This window comes from Oratosquilla oratoria, chromosome 5 (assembly GCF_046742065.1).
Source record: "Oratosquilla oratoria isolate Oo_2021 chromosome 5, ASM4674206v1, whole genome shotgun sequence".
Classification (NCBI taxonomy): Eukaryota; Metazoa; Arthropoda; class Malacostraca; order Stomatopoda; family Squillidae; genus Oratosquilla; species Oratosquilla oratoria.
In genome coordinates this window covers 85,806,291-85,825,985 of record NC_134781.1, presented here as the reverse complement: position 1 = coordinate 85,825,985, position 19,695 = coordinate 85,806,291, and the positions used below count along the sequence as shown (strand labels likewise).

At 40.7% G+C, this 19,695-nt stretch overlaps 1 protein-coding gene across 2 annotated transcripts in view; it reads right to left on the bottom strand.

Annotated features, from left to right (window-relative positions):
* Nucleotides 1–11,318: 11,318 nt before the first annotated feature.
* BRWD3 (bromodomain and WD repeat-containing protein) overlaps nucleotides 11,319–19,695 on the bottom strand; it is a 31,986-nt gene continuing 23,609 nt past the window's right edge. Inside the window, exons 19-25 of one of the 2 annotated variants that reach the window (XM_076185584.1) lie at nucleotides 19,036–19,203; nucleotides 18,335–18,582; nucleotides 17,881–18,032; nucleotides 17,302–17,547; nucleotides 15,509–15,689; nucleotides 15,073–15,394; nucleotides 11,319–14,444 (exon numbers count right to left, since the gene is read on the bottom strand). In XM_076185584.1, the coding sequence (XP_076041699.1) occupies nucleotides 12,655–14,444; nucleotides 15,073–15,394; nucleotides 15,509–15,689; nucleotides 17,302–17,547; nucleotides 17,881–18,032; nucleotides 18,335–18,582; nucleotides 19,036–19,203 (3,107 nt within the window). In that variant the 3' untranslated portion in view covers nucleotides 11,319–12,654. The remainder of the gene's footprint in view (nucleotides 14,445–15,072; nucleotides 15,395–15,508; nucleotides 15,690–17,301; nucleotides 17,548–17,880; nucleotides 18,033–18,334; nucleotides 18,583–19,035; nucleotides 19,204–19,695) is intronic. The other variant, XM_076185585.1, reaches the window with a different exon arrangement.

Genomic DNA, 19,695 nt, shown 5'->3' with positions numbered 1-19,695 from the left:
GTATTTAAAGAAACATAACACTTATGATAAGTTATCGTGTTTCCTACCAAAATACGAGATAAGACGGGTTCTTTTCTTTTCGCTCGAGTTGCTGTGCGATATTTGGGAGCTTCTGTAACCTTATCTGCAAAAAATAATGATAAAACTACAAACGTGGATATTTTCAACTTGATGCAAGATCTCGTCCTAATATGGTATTGTAAACAATGTGTTACTATATCCTACTTGCATTTCATCAGTATCGGTCTAGTTAGTCGAGGGTGTTTATCGTTCGATTAAAAGTCGTGTTTTTTATAAGAAGTTGTGGAAGTATGATAAGTATTAATAACTATTGATATTTCGTTGTCCAATATTTGGTGTAACGTCATTGTTGCTAGGGGATAGATGGGGGTGTATGTAATTACAATGTTTATCGTTCGGTTAAAAGTCGTGCTTTTTTAAGTTGTGGAAGTATGATTAATAAGTATTGATATTTCATAGCCCAATATTTGGCGTATCGTCATTATTGCTTGAGGGATTAGATGAGGGTTTAGGTAATTACGGGAGGTTGTGCAAGTTTAACATTCTAGTAGTGGTTCTCCGAGGGGAACTTCGCATTGACCGGTTGGAGGGTCGTTTTCTTGTTACGATATGGCCATGTGCGAGACGAAAAAGTTTCGTCCTTGAATTGAGTTTACTGCCAAAACCTTCAATTTTCTTTCCCACTAACAACTACTTCATTCTTTCAACTATTGGCAAGTCTTCTAGCGATGCTGATCTTTAGCTCTAATTCACAACCTTCACGGCAGGCGGTGTAAATCCGATGGTTGCCCTGAGATAGGATTAAGGAGTAACAAAGCTAGGCAAAACCCCACACGACTGAGCATCCCTATTCAGGACCCACGCTCCTCATCCCATATGACGAAGGAGCTAGAAAGTGTCCTAAATATAACCTTCCTAACCATATCCTGGCTGGAAAGGTTACCCAAAATGCGGAATGAATGATAATAACCAATTAATAACAAGGAATTAACAACAGCCCTCCTAATGCCAATGTTTATGTTGCACAACCGCCACCATCCCGTAACATTTCCCTGTGATCAAAGCGAAGAGGCATCCCCCAAATTAGAGTAGAATCTACACTGGTGACACCGAAACAATCGCCCATATTTTCCACAGACCACCGCAGTGACTGCAACCCCGACCTCAATGAGAGATATTGCATTCCCAATCCTGACCAGCCCTACTAACCAACAACTTGTCATACCGAGGCATAGTTTACCTAGATTTGGAGTACCTAAGCTTCTTAAGTCTTGAAATATATCAATAATGAATCAACAATAATAATAAAAGGATGACAAATCTGAAGACAAATGCGGACCCCTCGCCCCGGCGATGTGGCTTCAAGGAGATACCTCAATAGAACAAAATCAAGTGCTCAATAGTAAAGTTTTAACAACCTTGACAGACACCTTAACCCAAACAATACCACACAGAACATTTGACATAGTGTTGCGGGGTGGGGCGGGTGTGCTACTGAGGAACTTTGGATTTTGAGAGGTCTGTTGCTCCCTCTCTGTTGAAGTTATTGCTTATTATCATCATGCATGTTACACATAGGCGACCTTGCTGGGGATGGTTTCCCGGCCAGGTTAGGTAAAGAAAGTCCATATTTAAGTTTTGTTTTTCTAACCTCCCTGTATTGGGCGAGCCAAGTGGATCCTGTATATGGCTGCTCAGATGTGTAAGGGTGCCATCGAGCTGTGCTACTCTCTAGTTCCACCACAGGGTACCCACTGGGTCTACAACTCTCTACAGTGTGGGTTGGGACCAAGAGATCCCAGAGATCACCATCTCCTACCCCTAATGTGTCACCTTCGCTAGAGCCTGTTTCTTAGTTAGAAGAAGTTCATTATTGCTCATGGGATAAAAGCTTTATCGACTCCTTATGTGGTCAGTCAGCCTCGATCGCTTCCTCTCAGCATCAATTCCCAGATGGGAGTCAACCTAGGGGCACTGCCCGGAGGTAGTGAGGCAGTAGTTGGTCCTTCAGTCTACTTTTGAAACCCTCTTCGAAATCTTGCCGACCTCCTCTTGGTCAGGGAACCAGACGGAGAAGGACCTCGAAACCGGATTCATATCAAGTACAGAAAACCTTACCCTCTGGTTTCACTTGAACAGTTTGGCATTTTCTTTGGGCGGTAGGGTTGTATGTGCTGGGGTAGGTGAGGTGAGGTGGAGAGGTTTGTAAGCGGTGCTTGGGATGGTGGGGTGTGTGGAGGTTATATGGGAGATTCTTGTTCTCCAATAGAGGGGTCGTGTGGTCAGTTCAGAGTTTTTGTGGCATAGTTGAGGGGAAAATTGGGGTTTCTGTAGGGCGTTCTTGTATCTCTTGGTGTAATCACTTGGGTGGAATGATTGGGGATGGGATTCGTCTGGTGAAATGTAGTGCTTCCGTGAATGTGACTTGAGGTCCAATCATACTTGCTTACCTTCACGTTTGAGCTTCTTCAAAGTTGATGCATTCGAGATCTCTCGAGATAAAAAATAAAAATAAAATTACTCTGCAACATTAAGATGTTGCAGGGGTGATTTTGATTGCGATTGATACATTTGGCTGGGTTTGAGCATTGTGCCATGTGTGGGGACTGAACACTGTTGTTGTTATTGTGAGGCAGCAATTGTTTTTTCTTCAGCCCGCTTTCAAATCTTACTGCAAAATATTGCTTTACTTTTCTTAGAAGACAAGATGGAGAGGGCTGCAAGACCACAAAATATGATTTATGGCAAACAGGGAAAACCTTATCCTTAAGTGGGGGTCTGAATCCATGGAGCACTGAGGTTGTGGGGGCATAAATTGATTTTCCTCTTTCAAATGTCCAATCTCAAGATCTTACCCAAGACTTTTCCATTAGAGGGTGAAGTGGCATAGAATTGTAAATCTTCAAAATGAGATTCATGGCAGGCACTAGGCATCGGGTTAAGAATACCTTTGCACCCCCACCCTTTCTTCTTTTCTATCCCCTTTAAATTCTCTTTTCCCTGCCTGGCAAACTTCTTGTGTATCCAATGTCACTTTTAGGAAATTCCATCCACATCATTCTTGCTCATGCTCTCAAAGTTCACTTAATCCAATCCTGCCTTTCATTCATTTTGTTAGTCTTTCCTCACTTGTCCTTCTCATACATCCAGACCACCTCAGCACTCTTTGATCAATGCTATCCAACAGCTCTTTCAACTTGCTCTCTGCTTCACACTGAAATAAAACAAAACATGATAAGTCAGATATTCATATCCTTCAGATGACCCTACTATTTGAAGTGTCTGCAGAATTTTTCAATTAATTTTTACCAAATTATGGTAAGAATAATATACATAAACCCAACCCTTGAAGAGGTGATGCAAGTCTTCTGCAAAAGTGGCCAGGGCAACAGACTGACTGATAATCACCCTTCACCCATCCCACATCCATTTGTTGCCCCTTTTGTCCCATACATGGAAATATGGGAAGAATAAATTAAGAATTGGGAAAAAAAAAAAAAAAAATAAAAAAAAAAATAAAATAAAATAAAAATAAAAAGCGAAAGGCAGAGGTGTATGGAGTGAACTTGAAGACCAGGAATAGGATGTGAAGGGGGCCTTAATTACAAGGGGAATGTCTGTTGTGCAGGGAAGGGAGAGGGCAAGGGATACAAATGGAGTGGTAAATGGCTGGGAACCTGATGTGGCCAGAGGGATTTTTATTTCTTTTCTTTTTTCCTGCTCTCCAAATTCTCAAGTGGGTGAGTGGGAAGAGGGTCACCATGTCATGAAGCAGTGGGGTTAGACCAACTTCAGCTGTCAAGCCTTACAGTAGAGGTACCGTGTCTTCTTGCAGTATTTATGATCCAAGCAGTAGGCTGGAGGACTAGGATGACCCTTCATTCACAAGGACCTAAGATAAAAGACTAAAAATGGGTGTGGGATGGGTGAAGCGTGGTCATATGCCTTGACTTGGCTACTTACCTTATGATAGAGAAAGGGTCTTCTGGTATGTGGATCAAAGGCTTTAACAGGGGTGATGCAAACAAGGTCATCATATGAAAACAACAGGGCAGGACTCGCAGTAATGGTTATAAACTGGACAAATTTAGATTTAAGAAGGAAATAGGCAAGAATTGGTTTACTAATAGGGTGGTTGACGAATGGAATAAACTTAGTGACCATGTAGTAAGCGCTGAAACTATCAGTTGCTTTGAGAAACGATTATACAACTTTATGGATGAGGATGACAGGTGGTGATGGAGACAGAGCTGCCTAGTGTAGGCCTTATGGTTTCTTGCAGTCTCCTTGATTCTTATGTTCTTCTATGAATTTTTACCCACTGAGTCAGTCAATGTGTTGCCCCAAATCTCTCCTGTAGGAGGCCTACAGCTCCCAGGTAACTGAAAACAGCTACAGTGAGTCCTCCTTATACGGTATTTCTTTATCCGATAAATTCACAGTTACGGTGTTTGGTACTTACCACCCTCAATTCTATTTATGGTAAGAAAAATTCACAGATACGGTATCCGCTAGATATTTTGAAGAGGAAAGAGCAGGGAGAAGGTACATCTGCCATATCCTATTATTACATGTTATAATGGGTTCAGTATACGGCAATTTCAATTTGGGGTAAGGTTTTCAGGAACGCATATGTACTGTACAACAAGGACCTACTGTACCTGATCTGTCCACTAGTCACACAAGGAAGAGCTATAGTGTTTTCTGGTAAAGTGAGAATGAGGCAGTGTAAGAGTCAAGTGTTCCATGTCTTCTGTGTGGTGACTACATCAGGGCCAACTGGAGCCTATGGCTAGGTATATCCTGTATCAGTACCTTTCCAATTCTGGGTGAGTGTTTAATGCAGTTATGCAGTGGTTTTTGTCAAAAGAGAGATTTCAGAGTTGGGTTGATGTCAGAAGTCAGGTGGCACATGGAATTTGAGGATCAGTCTTGGAGTTTTCATTTTGTGATCCACCAAGTTGTGTTGTACACACACAATCATTTTGCACATATTCCATTGCAAAGGAAAGGAGTAGCATGGCAACAGGAGATCCTTTGGTCCATAACTAGGTTGGATAAAAAAAAAAAAAAAAAAAAAAAAAAAAAAAAAAAATAATAAAAAAAATAAAAAAAAAATAATAATAATAATAATAATAAAATAAATATATATAAATAAAAAAGTAATAATGATAAGTAAATAAACAAAAGATAATATAAATAATAGTAAATAGAATAAATATAAAAGTGGGTAGTTAAATAATAAACCAGTAAATAGTAAATAATAATACAGATAAATAATAATAAATGATAATTAAAGAAATAACAATAAATAAATATAAAATAAATGGCAGGCACTACAGCATCTTGCTTAGGTGTTTATCGAACAAATCTTAAAGCTTTGAACTGAACTACATTGCACTGCCTCTGCAGGAAGTTTATTCCATTCATTAACTACATGGGTGCCAAAGTTGTTTCTAACCACTTCCAAATTAAATCTATTTCCTAACAGTTTGAAACCATTACTTCTTGTTGAATTCTCATTGAGAAAATTTTGTCACTTTTGATGTCAATTCCCTTTAGAATCTTAAAGACCTGTATCAAATCACCTCCGAGTCTATGCTTTTTTAGTGAAAATTGATTCATATATTTTAGCCGATTTTTGTATGATTTATTTTTGATATATGGAATAATTTTTGTGACTCTCTATTGTACTTTTTCCAATCTGTCAATGTCTTTAATGAGATTCGGTGACCATACGGAAACAGCATATTCCAAATGTGGACGAACTAGCAATTTATATAGCTTGTTAATGAGAGATGGACTTTTGAAGTCAAAAGATTGTCCAATCAGTCCTAGAATCTTATTTGCTTTCTCAGAGTCTATACACTGCTTAGATGATTTGAGATCGGCACTGATAATTATGCAGAGATCCTTTTCACTATCCACTTTTGTTAACGAATTTCCAAACAACTTCTTGTAATCATACTTACTGTTATTTTTACCTATGTACATAACCTTGCATTTACGTGTGTTAAATTTCATTGCTTATATCAGTGTATGGGAAAAAGAAACAAGATCTATCTGTATATACCAAGGACTTTTTTTTTTTTTTCCTTTACCAGGGAGGTAACCAAGTCAAGGGCATACAACCACTCCCACCCACCACCCTTTCCTCCTTCATGGATGATGGGTCATCTCTGTATCTTCCCTACTGCCCTGGGTCAGAAACAATGCAACATAACACAGCAAGGCTTCTTCACTTGATCAGCAACCCGTGCCTCTCCGTCCCCACACATAAAAAGAAAAGACCCGTCGAGATATTGGATGCATATTATTGTTTGGTAAGATCTGCTTGGCAGCAAGCAGCTGATACTTTAGGGTCTACATGGGGCACCCCCATGGACCAGAGCCACACATAATTTTGTCTGTGATAGAGGAATCTATTCATAGAGAAATGTTACTACTTTAATGTACTGTGACCGTCCCTCTGTTATGCTGCCCCCACCCCCACTCTTAATCTTGTACTATTTCTCTGAATATATATTTTCATTTTCTCCTAAAACACCACCCCTCTCCCACATGGCAGGGGGAAGAAAGAATACTGCCACAGAGGTTTCTTGCAAGGAGAAGAAGAAGAAGAAAAAAAAATGCAGCTTAAACAGGATAGAGGGATGGGACTAGGCATCCTGCTCTTTCTGTAATCCTAATGGGTACATTCCTGCAAGAAGCCAATGCATAAATATATATACATGTGTGTGTATATACATATATATCAAGGGGTTCCCCTTATAGGGGAGGTATCCAGTCAAGGCATGTACCCACTCATTGTTTCCCTCTCAGCTCCTCATGGATGAGGGGACATCCCTGTCTCCTGCCCACTGTCCAGGTCAGAAGCAATACAGCACAACACAGTACTACTTCATTTACACAGCAACCCTCTCTCTCCATCCCTGCTTTACATGCTCTTTTCTTCTTTCTTCATTCATCTTTTCCATGTGCCTAAACCATCCCAATAATCTTTCATCAGCCCTAACTTCCAGCTCTCTTTCCACCCCCACTCTCCTCATTTCCCACTCTATCCAACCTTGTAACCCCAACCATACTTCTCAGCCACTCCATCTCAAACACATTTAAACTTCTCTCTGCCTCTCTTAAATTCCAAGTCTCTATCCAATAGTGTTGTAGGCACAATCACCCCTTCATATAATATCCTCTTTGCATCCGATCCTGGGTGCCTATTTCCCGAAACACTATTCACTCTCCCACAAAACATTTACTTGCTTCCCTCACTCCACAGTTTAACTCCATCCTTACTCCTCCATTTCCTCCTACATGGGACCCAAAATACTTGAAACTATCCAATCCCTCCAGCCTCTCACTTCCAACTCGCCACCACCTACTGCCCTTGCACATCTCACCTTAATTTTACCCACATTTACCTCTTTCTTCTATCACATAAGTATGAAGGAGACTGCAAGAGACCATGAGGCCTACACAAGGCAGCTCCATATCCATCACCACATGTCATCCCCATCCATAAAGTTGTCTAACCGTTTCTTAAAACAACTGATAGTTTCAGCGCTCACTACATGGTTACTAAGTCTATTCCATTCATTGACCACCCTATTAGTAAACCAATTCTTGCCTATTTCCTTCTTAAATCTAAATTTGTCCAGTTTAAATCCATTACTGCGAGTCCCGCTTTGTTTTAATATGACGACCTTGTTTAAGCCTTTGATCCACTTGAACACCTCTATTAGATCACCCCGCACTCTGTGTCTTTCCACATAACTTCCCAAACTGCCTTAATCACTCCTATAACCCTGCCACAAGTGGAGTGTCATCTCCAAACAACTGGATCACTTCCCACTTTCCTCCACAATCTCTAACCATCTCCAATCCACTACCCATCACCCTCGGACTTACTTCCTGTACCACCTCATCCATGGACACATTGAACAGCCATGGCTACATGATACAGCCTTGATGCAGTCCCACCATCTCACCACTTGCGCTCATCATTTCCAATCTTGATACAAGCTCTACTAATCTTGTAAAAACTTTGGACTGCCCTTAATAGCTTTTCCCAATCCCATGCCTCCTATCATGGCATAAGCCTTCTCCAAATCCATAACACCCCCTGAAGAAAGAAAGAAAGAAAGAAAAAAATCTTGCAAATGTCTTATATAAATATTTTATCCACAAATCCCCTACTTTTATTAAACCCATACTGTTCCTCGTCAATTATTCCCTCTATTCCTCTCCTATCAAAACCTTTCCAATTGCACTCAACAAACTGATCCCTCTAAAACTACAATTACATTTGTCCCCTCTCTTTGCAAAGTGGAACAATACAAACATTCTTCAAGTCTCCCAACTTTTTCCCCTTCCTTAGACCCACATTAAACAAGTTCACTAGCCAACCCACTGTAACCATACATCCTTTATTTATACTTCACATAACATTAACCCAGGTGCTTTACCAGCTCTCACCATTTTCAAAGCTCCTTGTACATCATCCTTTACTGCATTTCTTTTGGTTTCCTTTCCCATCATGGCCATTTTCTTAGCTCATCCCACTGAAGGAAAAAAAAAAATGTATACCCACACACACTCACATCTATATACATAAACCAAGGGTCTCTTCACCCTTACAAGGGAGGTATCAAGCCACTCCTATTGTTTCCCTCTCAGCTCCTCGTGGATGAGGAGTCATCCGTTTTCTGCCCAAGTCAGACAACTCATCCACAGTTGGGCCATTTCATTTACACAGCAACCCTCCCTCCTTATGCAAAGCAGAAAAGACAGGGAGAATTCCCTTCAGACTGCATCATAGTATCCTCACACCTTCTCAACAGACATCTCTTGCTCAAAGCCCCTTTCACCCCATACATCTCATTTTCAGTCATCCCCTCATGTTCACTACACCCTCCTCTGCTCTCCACACTTTTTGCCGAGTTTTCTACACTTATTCTTTCCGTGTGTTCAAATCATCCAAATAATCTTTCATCAGCCCTACCTGCCAGCTCCCTTTCTACCTGATGCTCTCCTCTAAACCTCACATTTCTTACTCTATCCAATCTTGTAGCCCCCACTTTACTTCTTAGACACTTCCTCTCACACATAAAATTCATTCCGCCTCTCTTAAACTCAAAGTTTCTGCCCTAGTGTTGTAGGTACAATCACCCTTTCATATAATCTTCTTTGCATCCATTAGCAGATACCTGTTTCTCATGACACTTCAATCCCCCACCCCCAAGCATTTACTTGCTTCCCTTTACAGTTTACCTCCACACCCTCTCCTCCCTTTCTTGCTACATGTGACCCTAAATACTTATAACGATCCTCTTCCTCAAAGACTTACTTCCAACTTGCTGCCACCCTTTCCCCTCATACATCTCATCACCTTGCTTTTACTCATTTACTTTCAACTTCCTATTGCATACCTTTCCAAACTCTGTCACTAACTTCTTAGACCCTCCTATGACCCCGTCATATGAGCAGTGCCATTCGCAGACAACTGGCTCCCCTCCCACAATCACTAATCTCCTGCACATCACCCTCATATTTATTTCCTGTGTCCCCACATTGTTTAATGTTTGTCTAACAGAGGGTAGAGTACCAGAGGGCTGGAGGAGTGACTGTATAGTTCTGCTTTTACAAGGTAGAAGGGGATAAATGTGTCAGAGGGGTCAGTTTGACGAGTGTGATTGGGACGGTTTATGGGAGGGTTTTGATTAAGAAGATTTAGAGAGGAACAGTGTGGGTTTAGGAAAGGTAGGGGTTGCATGGATCAGATTGTTGTAAGGCAGATATGTGAAAATGCTTTAGGAAAAGGTAAGGATGTTTTTTGGGCCTTTATGAGTTTAGAAAAGGCTTATGATAAGGTAGACAGGAAGGCACTGTGGGAGGTATTGCAGATATATGGGATAGGTGGAAAGCTATTAAGAGCAGTCAAGAGTTTTTATGACAGTAGTAGAGTCTGTGTTAGAATTAGAAATGGGGAGAGTGAGTGGTTTGAGGTAAAGGTAGGACTTTGCCAGGGATGTGTCATGTTGCCATGCCTGTTCAATTTATACATGGATGGGGTGGTGCAAGAAGTAAATGCAAGGTGTAATGGGTCAGGGATTGGAGATGGTTAAAGAAAATAGAGAAAAATGGGAGACAAGCCAGTTGTTTGTTGATGACACTGCACTTGTAGCAGGATCAGAGGAGGGATTGAGGAAGTTAATGACGGAGTTAGGGAAGGTGTGCGAAAGACGGAAATTGAGGATAAATGTGGGTAAAAGTAAGGTGATGAAATGTACAAGAGGAGAGGATGGCAGCAAACTGGATGCGAGCATTAAGGGAGATAGGCTGGAAGTGGATAGCTTTAGATACTTGAGGGTGAATGTGATGGGAAAGGGAGGAGTGGAGGTGGAGATACAATGTAGATTGAGAGAAGCAAGTAAATGCCTTGGAGAATTAAAAAGTGTAATGAGAAATAGACACTTGGGAATGGATGCTAAGAGGAGCTTGTATGAAGGGGGTGATTGTGTGCACCGACAGCACTGTATGGGGTAGAACCATACAACATAACAAGAGGGAGAGAGGACGAGTTTAAATGAGTACGAGATAAAATGCCTGGTAGGTAGATATGGAAAAGGAGTTGGGAGATAGGATTGATGAAAGAGTATTGGGATGGTTTGGACACATGGAAAGAATGAGTGAAGATTAGTAAAAGAGGTGTGGAAGGCAGAGATGGTTGGAGTGAACATGAGGGGCCAACCAAGGATGAAATGGATGGAAGGGGTAAAAGGAGCACTGGGAAAGAGGGGGATGTCTGTTGAGGAAGGAAGGGAGAAGACAGAAGATAGGGGTGAATGGAGATTGGTTGTGTATGGATGATGCATGTGAGTGGGTGGGGAATGGGGGAGGGATAATAGAGTACGAGTAAATGATATTCTGACACAGCCCGAAGGGAATTCTCTCCATCTTCTCTTTTTCTGCATGAGGGGGCAGAGGGGGGTAGCCAATTGAATGAAGCAGCTTTGCTATGGATGTGATGTGTCTTACTGCATTGCTTCTGACTCAGGGCAGTGGGTGAGATACAGGGATGTCACACCATCCAGGAGTCAAGAAAAGAGGGTGGGAGGGGTAGTGAATGGGAGTGGAGTATGTGGGGATGAAATGGGTGGGAGTGGATCTATGCCTTTGACTTTGGCTACCTCCCTTGTAAGGGGGAAACAAGCCCTTGGTATCATATGTATATGCCCCCACATCCATGTAAAAAAAAAATAATTATAATAATAAAATAAAACATGAAACAATGAAAATCAGTTTTATGACCATTTTACTTCATAAAATTCCCATTAATTTACATAATTCTTCACACCAGAGGTCAAGTACAAATGAAACACCTCTTAATCATTATATGAGCACAACCATGACATAAATCTTAGCTCTCCAATGAATTACCTGGAATTGTTCTTCACTAGAACAACTCAGTAATCAACACTGCTGCAATCCAAGAAAAACTAACGAGATCCTCCTTTTATTAGTAGACTACATGGAGCCAATGTATCACAGATAATTACTGAAAAAGTAATTACAAAAGTCAATGAAACTGTACACAGATTTCTCAAGTCCTTTTCATTCATAATAGGCAAAATAACTGAAATGAGGCAACAACCAATGGAGGGAGGGAAAGGGAGACAGACAGTGAAACAGAGGAAAATCTGGATTCACATAACAAGAAAAAATAACTTACAAAATCTGAAACACTTATGCAGTTTGATTAAAATTATGACAAAAATGTGTACAAAATCTACATTAAGCTAAAATGGCATTTAGGTTTCCTTTCAGTTAGTCCATGTTAAACCTGTGTGCAAGTAATGCTCTTGAACTTTCAGGCACTGTTTTCCATTGCAAATTAATCAACGTGTTGTTACTATTCAATTCCAATTGTAATCGGGACAGTAAATAATCAAAACTGTAATAATAATTAATGCATATATCACATCACTCAATAAAAGTAAATATAAATTAAGACTTAACTAAGGTACTAGACTGACCATCTAAATGCACTACTTTATCAAGATGACAACTACTAAGCAAGGATGAATATGAAAATAAATAGTACGTTTCTCACGTACATGGACCCTGAGTGAAATGAATACATGGGTGATGCCATTCAGCTGGGCGAACTCACACCATTAGGCATCAGCAACTGCCTCTTGGGTAGTGCTTTGTAATTTCAGTCTGAGAAAGATTCACTGCTCACTATCACAGAAAATTGCAGGTCGCACTGTTATGCAACTATTTAAATTTAAAGGCTACATGACTAAACCAAAACATATGGTCAAACCATCTTTGTTTTCTTTAATTTTGGCAAACTAGTTAAGTATGTATATCATGGTTTGAATCCGATTATTCTTTGAAGTTGGTTATACACAACAAATGAGAGCTCAACATCCTTCCCGTAATTAAATATCTAAAGTAAAAAAAGATGGGGAAAAAAAAAGTAGCCTTGTCCTACTACAACTTCCCTAGCAGAAATACTATAAAATGGCCCTGCATTTGTACTAGAGAAATTGCTGTCAGCACCTCATCCACCAACACTTTAAGGATTTACACAAGTTTAGAGCTTAGTGATCTTGCTGCATGGAGGAGTTACGAAATAAAATCTTTCATTAAGGAATTAGCTTTGCGAATTCGTCCTCTACTACTAACATTTACTACTTCATCTTCCTCATCCTCATCCTCCTCTTCTTCTTCTTCCTCCTCTTCCTCATCTGCATCCTCCTCCTCCTCATCATCATCATCCTTAATAACTCTAGTTCGTTTTGTTTTACCTTTCCCTCTGTCAGCATCTGAGTCACTTTCAAAACTCCTTTTTCTAATTTGGGGCTTTGCTGACTTTACTTGTCTTTTTTTATAAGTTACAGGTGTTTCATCATCACTTGACTCTTCTGATTCTTCACTTTCATCATCTTCCCCATACTCATCATAAACTGAACTAATCATTCTTCCTATCACTTTACCTTTGTGTTTAACTTCTCTTACAGTCTGTCCAGCGGCTGGGATAGGCTTATAGGGGATTGGAACCCGACCAGGTACATCAACGGTAATTAATTCCTGAACTCTGTGCTTTTCTCTTTCGTGTACACTTTGCCGTGGAGGGGTTTTGTTTGCTTTGTTTCCGATTTTCTTTGCAGGTACTTTGGATTTCTTAGTAACTGTCTTTTTCTTCTTTGAATTAGAATTCTTCTTTTTTGGAGATTGTTTTTTCTTTCCCCCACCTTTAGCTGCCTTTTTCTTCTTGGACACCGACTTTGTTTTAGTCTTTTTCCCTACTTTTTTACTTTTCTTACTGCTAGACTTGTTTTTACTTGTGCGTGGTGCATCACTGTCCTCTGAATCATCGTCAGAATCAGAAGTACTCTCGTCTTCAGACACTCCTTCATCATCAATAAAATCATCATCAACAATGAAGTCGTCATCTGCATCATCATCTCCATCCAAAACCACTTTCCTTGCCCGCCTTACACACGAAGCAACACCCCCAATAGCCCCACCGCGTTTTCTCCCACGTTTTGGAGAAGACTCTTCCTCCTCGCTCTCCTCTGTCGTCTCATCCAACTCGTCCTCATCAAATTCCACTTCACTTTCCTCTTTGGTGCGTCGCTTTGGTATAGGCTTTGGTAAGGCCTTGGGTTTCCCTTTGGAGATGGCTGACTTCGACGATTTCCAACCTTCATCACTACTTTCACTACCTTCACTTTCACTTTTCTTTAATTTTCTCTTTTTAGTCAAACCACCATTCACACCAGAATTCTTTGTTTTCTTTACCACAACAGCCTTTTTTACTTTCTCACTCTCATCCTCGGTGTCACTGCTAGAGTCACTAGATTCGCTATCTGAACTTTCCTTTTTCACGCCCACAGATTTGTGACCATTGGTTTTAGCAATGGTAGTTTTTAATGTACTCTCATTGTCCAATTCACTATCACTATTACTCTCTTCGTCACTCTCACTAATTTGTCTTTTTATTTTACTAACCTGTATGGTTTTTTTCTTAGCGGGTATCTCATCTTCACTGTCTTCCCCATAGTGTATTTTTCCTTTCCCCCTGTTTCGTGTAGCAATACCCTTAACTAATTTCTTCCCTTTACGTTTACTATTGGGACTGTACTCCTCGCCAGAGTCCTCCTCAAAATCACTTCCTTTTAATTTTTTCAGTTTAGCCACTCTCCTTGACCTTCTCATTCCATTGGCGTCTGCTTCGTCATCACTGTCACTTTCCTCCATCTTAATGCGCATATCCTCGGTATCGATATCACGGTGGTCCATAAACGAAGGTACCGTGATTTCCATTCTTCTAGTGCCACTGACAATGCTGCGACTGGTACTGACGACAGCGTCACTGCCAAATCCATTAACTGCTGAAGAGTGTGAGGAACCTGAATGGGGAAGAGAAGCAAAAAGTAAAAAATCCGATACAAAGACAAGAGCAAACTTGCACATATCAGGAACAAGCAATTTAATCTTTCACAGAGTTGTGGAAATTCAATATCATTTTTGTCAATGTAAAAATTTCACATCTTAAAAGAAGGGCCTTATTAAAAGATTTTGAAAGGAATAATAATGCATGGTAAGGTAAAGTTCTGCACCCCTGTAAGCCTGGTACTTAAAGAAGAGGCTTAGAGAGGATCTCTACATCTTCCCATTTAAGGGGAAGAGGTTACGAATGAGTGTCAATTTCCATTTGTATTACTCATTCCAAAATGGGCTTGTTTCTGGTAGCGCAAACACAGAACACCAGTCTCAAGTTGGTTAGAAGGTAAGCCGGTGATGCAAATGACAGCTCCGCAGTACAATCAAAGACATTAATAAACATGCAATGCTGGACCTTAAACCTTGTACATATGCAGTTCAGTAATGAATGTAAGTCATATATGAGTGAACACAATATGGTGCAAGATCCATAAGAATTGTGTTAGCTAAAGCTTGTTTTCTCTAAGCCATGTCTTGATGCCCAGCCACCTTGAGAAACAGCAAACACACTTGTTGAAATCAGTGCCCACATACGTTTGTGCACAGTTGCCATTCTGCTCAAGTGGCTTCCCTTCACGGGAGACAACAACGGCCACGTAGAGGTGGTAGTTGTGGTAGAAGAGGCCCCACTTCTGCCTCCTTTACTACTAGAAGTGGCTTGGGTAGCCTTGTTGGAAGAGCAAGAGGTGGTGTTCTTTGAGCCAGCAGAGCCCTTGGATGCAGAAGACTGGCCCTTGTTCCCCTTGGCGTTATTTTTTGAGGTTTGACAACGCTTACCTTTCCCTCTGAAGTTTGATAAAATGGGCTTTATCTGGTCCTCAAAATAAGCTTCCATTCTTAGTGTCATCGAATATATCTGAAATGGTTACCAAGAATTAAACATATGGTAAATGCAACATATGAAAATTAAATTGTATATATGCAAACAGAGAAAATAAAACAAGTATGCAGAGTCCAGGAGCATACTAACCCTAGACCTTTTATTGGTATTGTAATTCTTGGAGTTGACAAAAATTAGTCGGACATCTTTTGCAAAGTCATGTGGTGTCTCGTATGCACCAGTTGATAATTCCTCTCTCACAGTAGTTAGATCCATTGGTACATCAATAACTTGACTATAGTCTGGATACCGGTCCAAGTCAACAGGGTACCTGTAAATTGCACAACTCAGAAATTCAATCCTGTAATACAAATATGAGAAGTTTCATCACAAATATAAAGTTCACCATTCTGCTTTTCTGTGAACAAATTATCTATATAAGAATCATATTGGCACATCTGTGTTCAGGTCACCATCCAGCACCAAGACAATACCAACACAGAATATGCCTAGTCACAGAAATGGAGGCAATCATCACAGAGAAGATACCAAACACCTCCACCCTAGCCAATAACAGACAACTCAATATTTCTTCCTTGAGTAACTTATGGGCCAATCCAGTGGCTGTTGCTGGTTATCTATGGGCTTTTTGCAAGAGATTTGGGGCAACATATGGACCAATTGATAATGTATTAAAAAAGTTATACATATATCTACTACTACTACTTCATACCAAGGGCATCAAAATAGGTCCTATCTATCTATATACCATCCACCCACCCTTTCCCTCCCTCTCATCTTAGCTCCTCATGGATGATCGGTCATCCCTGTACCCTACCCACTGCCCTGGGTCTATATACTGAAGACTTTTTCCCCCCTTAATGGGGAACACATGAACACGTGGACAGAATGAGTGAAGAAAGATTGGTAAAAGAAGTGTGGAAGGCAGAGGTGGAGGGAGTGAACATAAGGGGGTAACCAACAATGATGGATGGGGTTACAAGGGGCACTTGGAAAGAGGGGGATGTCTGTTGAGGAAGGAAGGCAGAAGACAGAAGATAGGGGTGAATGGAGAGGGGTTGTGCATGAATGATGCTGTAATGCATGGAAGGGAGTGGGTGGGGGGGTTTGAGGGAGTATGAGTGAACAATATTTTGACACAGCCCAAAGGAATTTCTCCCTGTCTTCTCCTTTGCTGTATGAGGGGCGAGAGAGAGTGAGAGAGGCTGGAGAGAGAGAGAGGCTGGAGAGAGAGAGAGAGAGAGAGAGAGGTTGAAAAGAGAGAGAGAGGCTGAAAGAGAGAGAGAGGCTGGAGAGAGAGAGAGAGAGAGAGAGAGAGAGAGAGAGAGAGAGAGAGAGAGAGAGAGAGAGAGAGAGAGAGAGAGAGAGAGAGAGGAGGGGGGGGGGGGGCTCACCAATTAAATGAAGCAGCCTTGCTATGGATATGCTGTGTCTTGCTACACTGCTTCTGACCCAGGGCAGTGGGTAAGATACAGGATTGACCCATCATCCAGGAGGAGCCAAGAAAAGAGGGAGGAAGGGGTGGTGAATGGGAGTGGAGTATGTGGGGATGAAATGGGTGCGAGTAGATTTATGCCTTTTGACTTTGGCTCCCTCCCTTGTAAGGGGGTAAAACCCTTGGTATACGTCTGTATGTACAAGGGAAGTAACCAAGTCAAAAGGCACATACCCACTTCCATCCACCACCCTTTCCTCCCTCTTATCTTAGCACCTCATAGATGATGGGTCATCCCTGTATCTCACCCACTGCCCAGGGTCAGAAGGAATACAGCAAGACACAGCACATTCACAGCAAGGCCACTTGACCTAACTGGCAATCCCCTCCCTCCATCCCTAAAACATGTACAAGATAAAATTTACTGACACTAAGCTTTCTTTTCTATTCTAAACTCAACTGTAGTTTACCAACATTAAAGACAAACCTGAATGGCATTGAATCTTCTCTTTCAAAAATACTTTTGAGTAAATCCCGGCACTGCAGCTGCCAGGGTCGTTCGTCGACTTTGGCCTTTCTAGGTCTACCTGTTTTTGTTGAACCTTTCCTTCTACTACTGGGCCCTTCTCCATCCATGTCTTCTTTATCTTCATCGGTTGCACTATTTTCCGTGGAGTGATAGTTAGCCTGAATATCATGGTATAGTGATGTTGGGTCATAGCACGTCCTATCTCTGGAAAATAAATGGGATATAGTATTAATTCTCTAGCACCACTGAAACAAGAAAACAATCCATGCCAAATTTAGGTACAGGTTAGAAAAAAATAAACAAATTGAATAAATAATGATACAAAAAAAATACAAAAAATAAGTTTAAAAGTATATATAATATATATATACATATACACACACACACACACACACATATATAAACAAAAATAAGATTTTTGAGGGTACAGTAAGTTTAAATGTGGATTTCAATGTATACTATAATTTCTAAATAGGGTATGGTTCAAACTTATAAGTATACTGTAGTTTTAAAATTGCCTAATATGTAGATTCTTACTTTATCATTGCCAAACATAATTCAGTGACAATTCTTCCTTGTCTAACTATGTTGGTGCCACTTTTATTAAACTTTTCTGCATTGGTTGCGATATATCTCACATCAAACTGTGCAGCATTCAATCGTCGATAAAATCTGTTATCTAGACGACTCTGTAAACAAGAGAAACACCAAATTATATACATAAAAAACTGAAATGGAAATCTTATCCCGAACTTAGCATTTACAGACTCAAGTATAACCCATTATACAACAAGCAATCCATCTATCTATCGACCAAAAGGATTCTCTCCCCTTCATAATTGAGGTAGCCAGCCAAGGCATGCAATTCCAACCATCCACATCCATTCATTTCCCTTTTAAAAATCTCTCAGCTCCTTGTAGACCATCCTTGACTAATACAGTCCACAGTAAGCAGTACAAAAATAACAATATAATTTGCTCATTTGCTCACCTTGATGGTTGTGAGGTCCATGGGGTAGTCAACAATCATGGCATACATTGGATATACATTAAGATCCACTGGGACCAAGTAAGGCTCTGCAATAGCCAGCCCCATAACCTTTTCAATTCCTCTGGATATCCTATCACATTCAACATCCATGTCCCCTCCGGCCCAATCTTCAGGAGCCGGTTTGTAACAAAAATTTTCAAGATCTCCGGGTTCTATTGGTTCACAATCACCTGTTGTGTTATCTTTATCTGAAAAGATAAAATTGTTTCATTGTTTATCTACGAACAAGTAATTAGAAACTTCTGTACTTGTCCACATAAAATCACTACATTATATTTCAAAATTAATGAGGACATAGTAAACTTATCTATATATCATGAGATTTCCTCCCCCCTTGAAAGGGAGCTAGCAAGCTAAGGCATGCAAAATGAAGTAAAATGAATTAGATGTATACATATAAAGAAAATGATGATGATATGGTTTAACATCACCCACTCCCCCCTATCGGGAGGCTAGGACGGTGCCCCTCACAGAGGGTTTTGTAGCGTGGAATTTAATGAACCATGCCCTTGGTTCAACTTCGCTGGTGGCAGGATTCGAACCGCCCTCACCTTGACCTTCGCCGCAAGTAACGACACACTAACCCGCTCAGCCAGCGAGCTTCCATAAAGAAAATACAGAAAGAAAATTCAACCCATTACCTCCAGGGTATTCCATATCCCATGGGCTGAGTCTTTCTTCTTCCCCATTGTCCCAGCGCACCTTATAGCACATGAAAAGAGAATCGGGAAATTCCTGAAGATGAGGTTCTTGACCAATAACTGTGCCAAACCACCAAGCATCATCAATAACACATCGAAACCTTCTATCTGAAATAAACAAAAAAATAATCAAAATATTGGAAAAGTTACATTGTTTCAATACAAGTACAATTTAGTAATAATGATAATTGTTGCCAAAAGTTTGGTAGAAAACCTGCAGCTCCACAGTGACTGATAATGATCCCTGGGCTGTCACACAAATCTCTCTTGGAAGAGACTTTGGACTGTTGGCCAGTCTAGAGACTAGGTGTCAGTCTCTTAAGCCTACACCTCATGACCGAGGTTCGGGTATTGACAGGTTTAAAAGATGGTTAGCTCCACTGTTCATCTTGCAAGACCACAACATGGTCAAAAGCAGAATTCTAATGAAATCAGTGAATGAATTGATACATACATACATACATATACCAAGGCTTTTTCCCCCTTACAAGGGAGGTAGCCAAAAAGGGAAAGGCATAAAAACACTCCCACCCATTTCATCCCTACATACACTCCACACCCCTCCCACCCTCCCTCTCATCTGAGCACCTCCTGGATGAC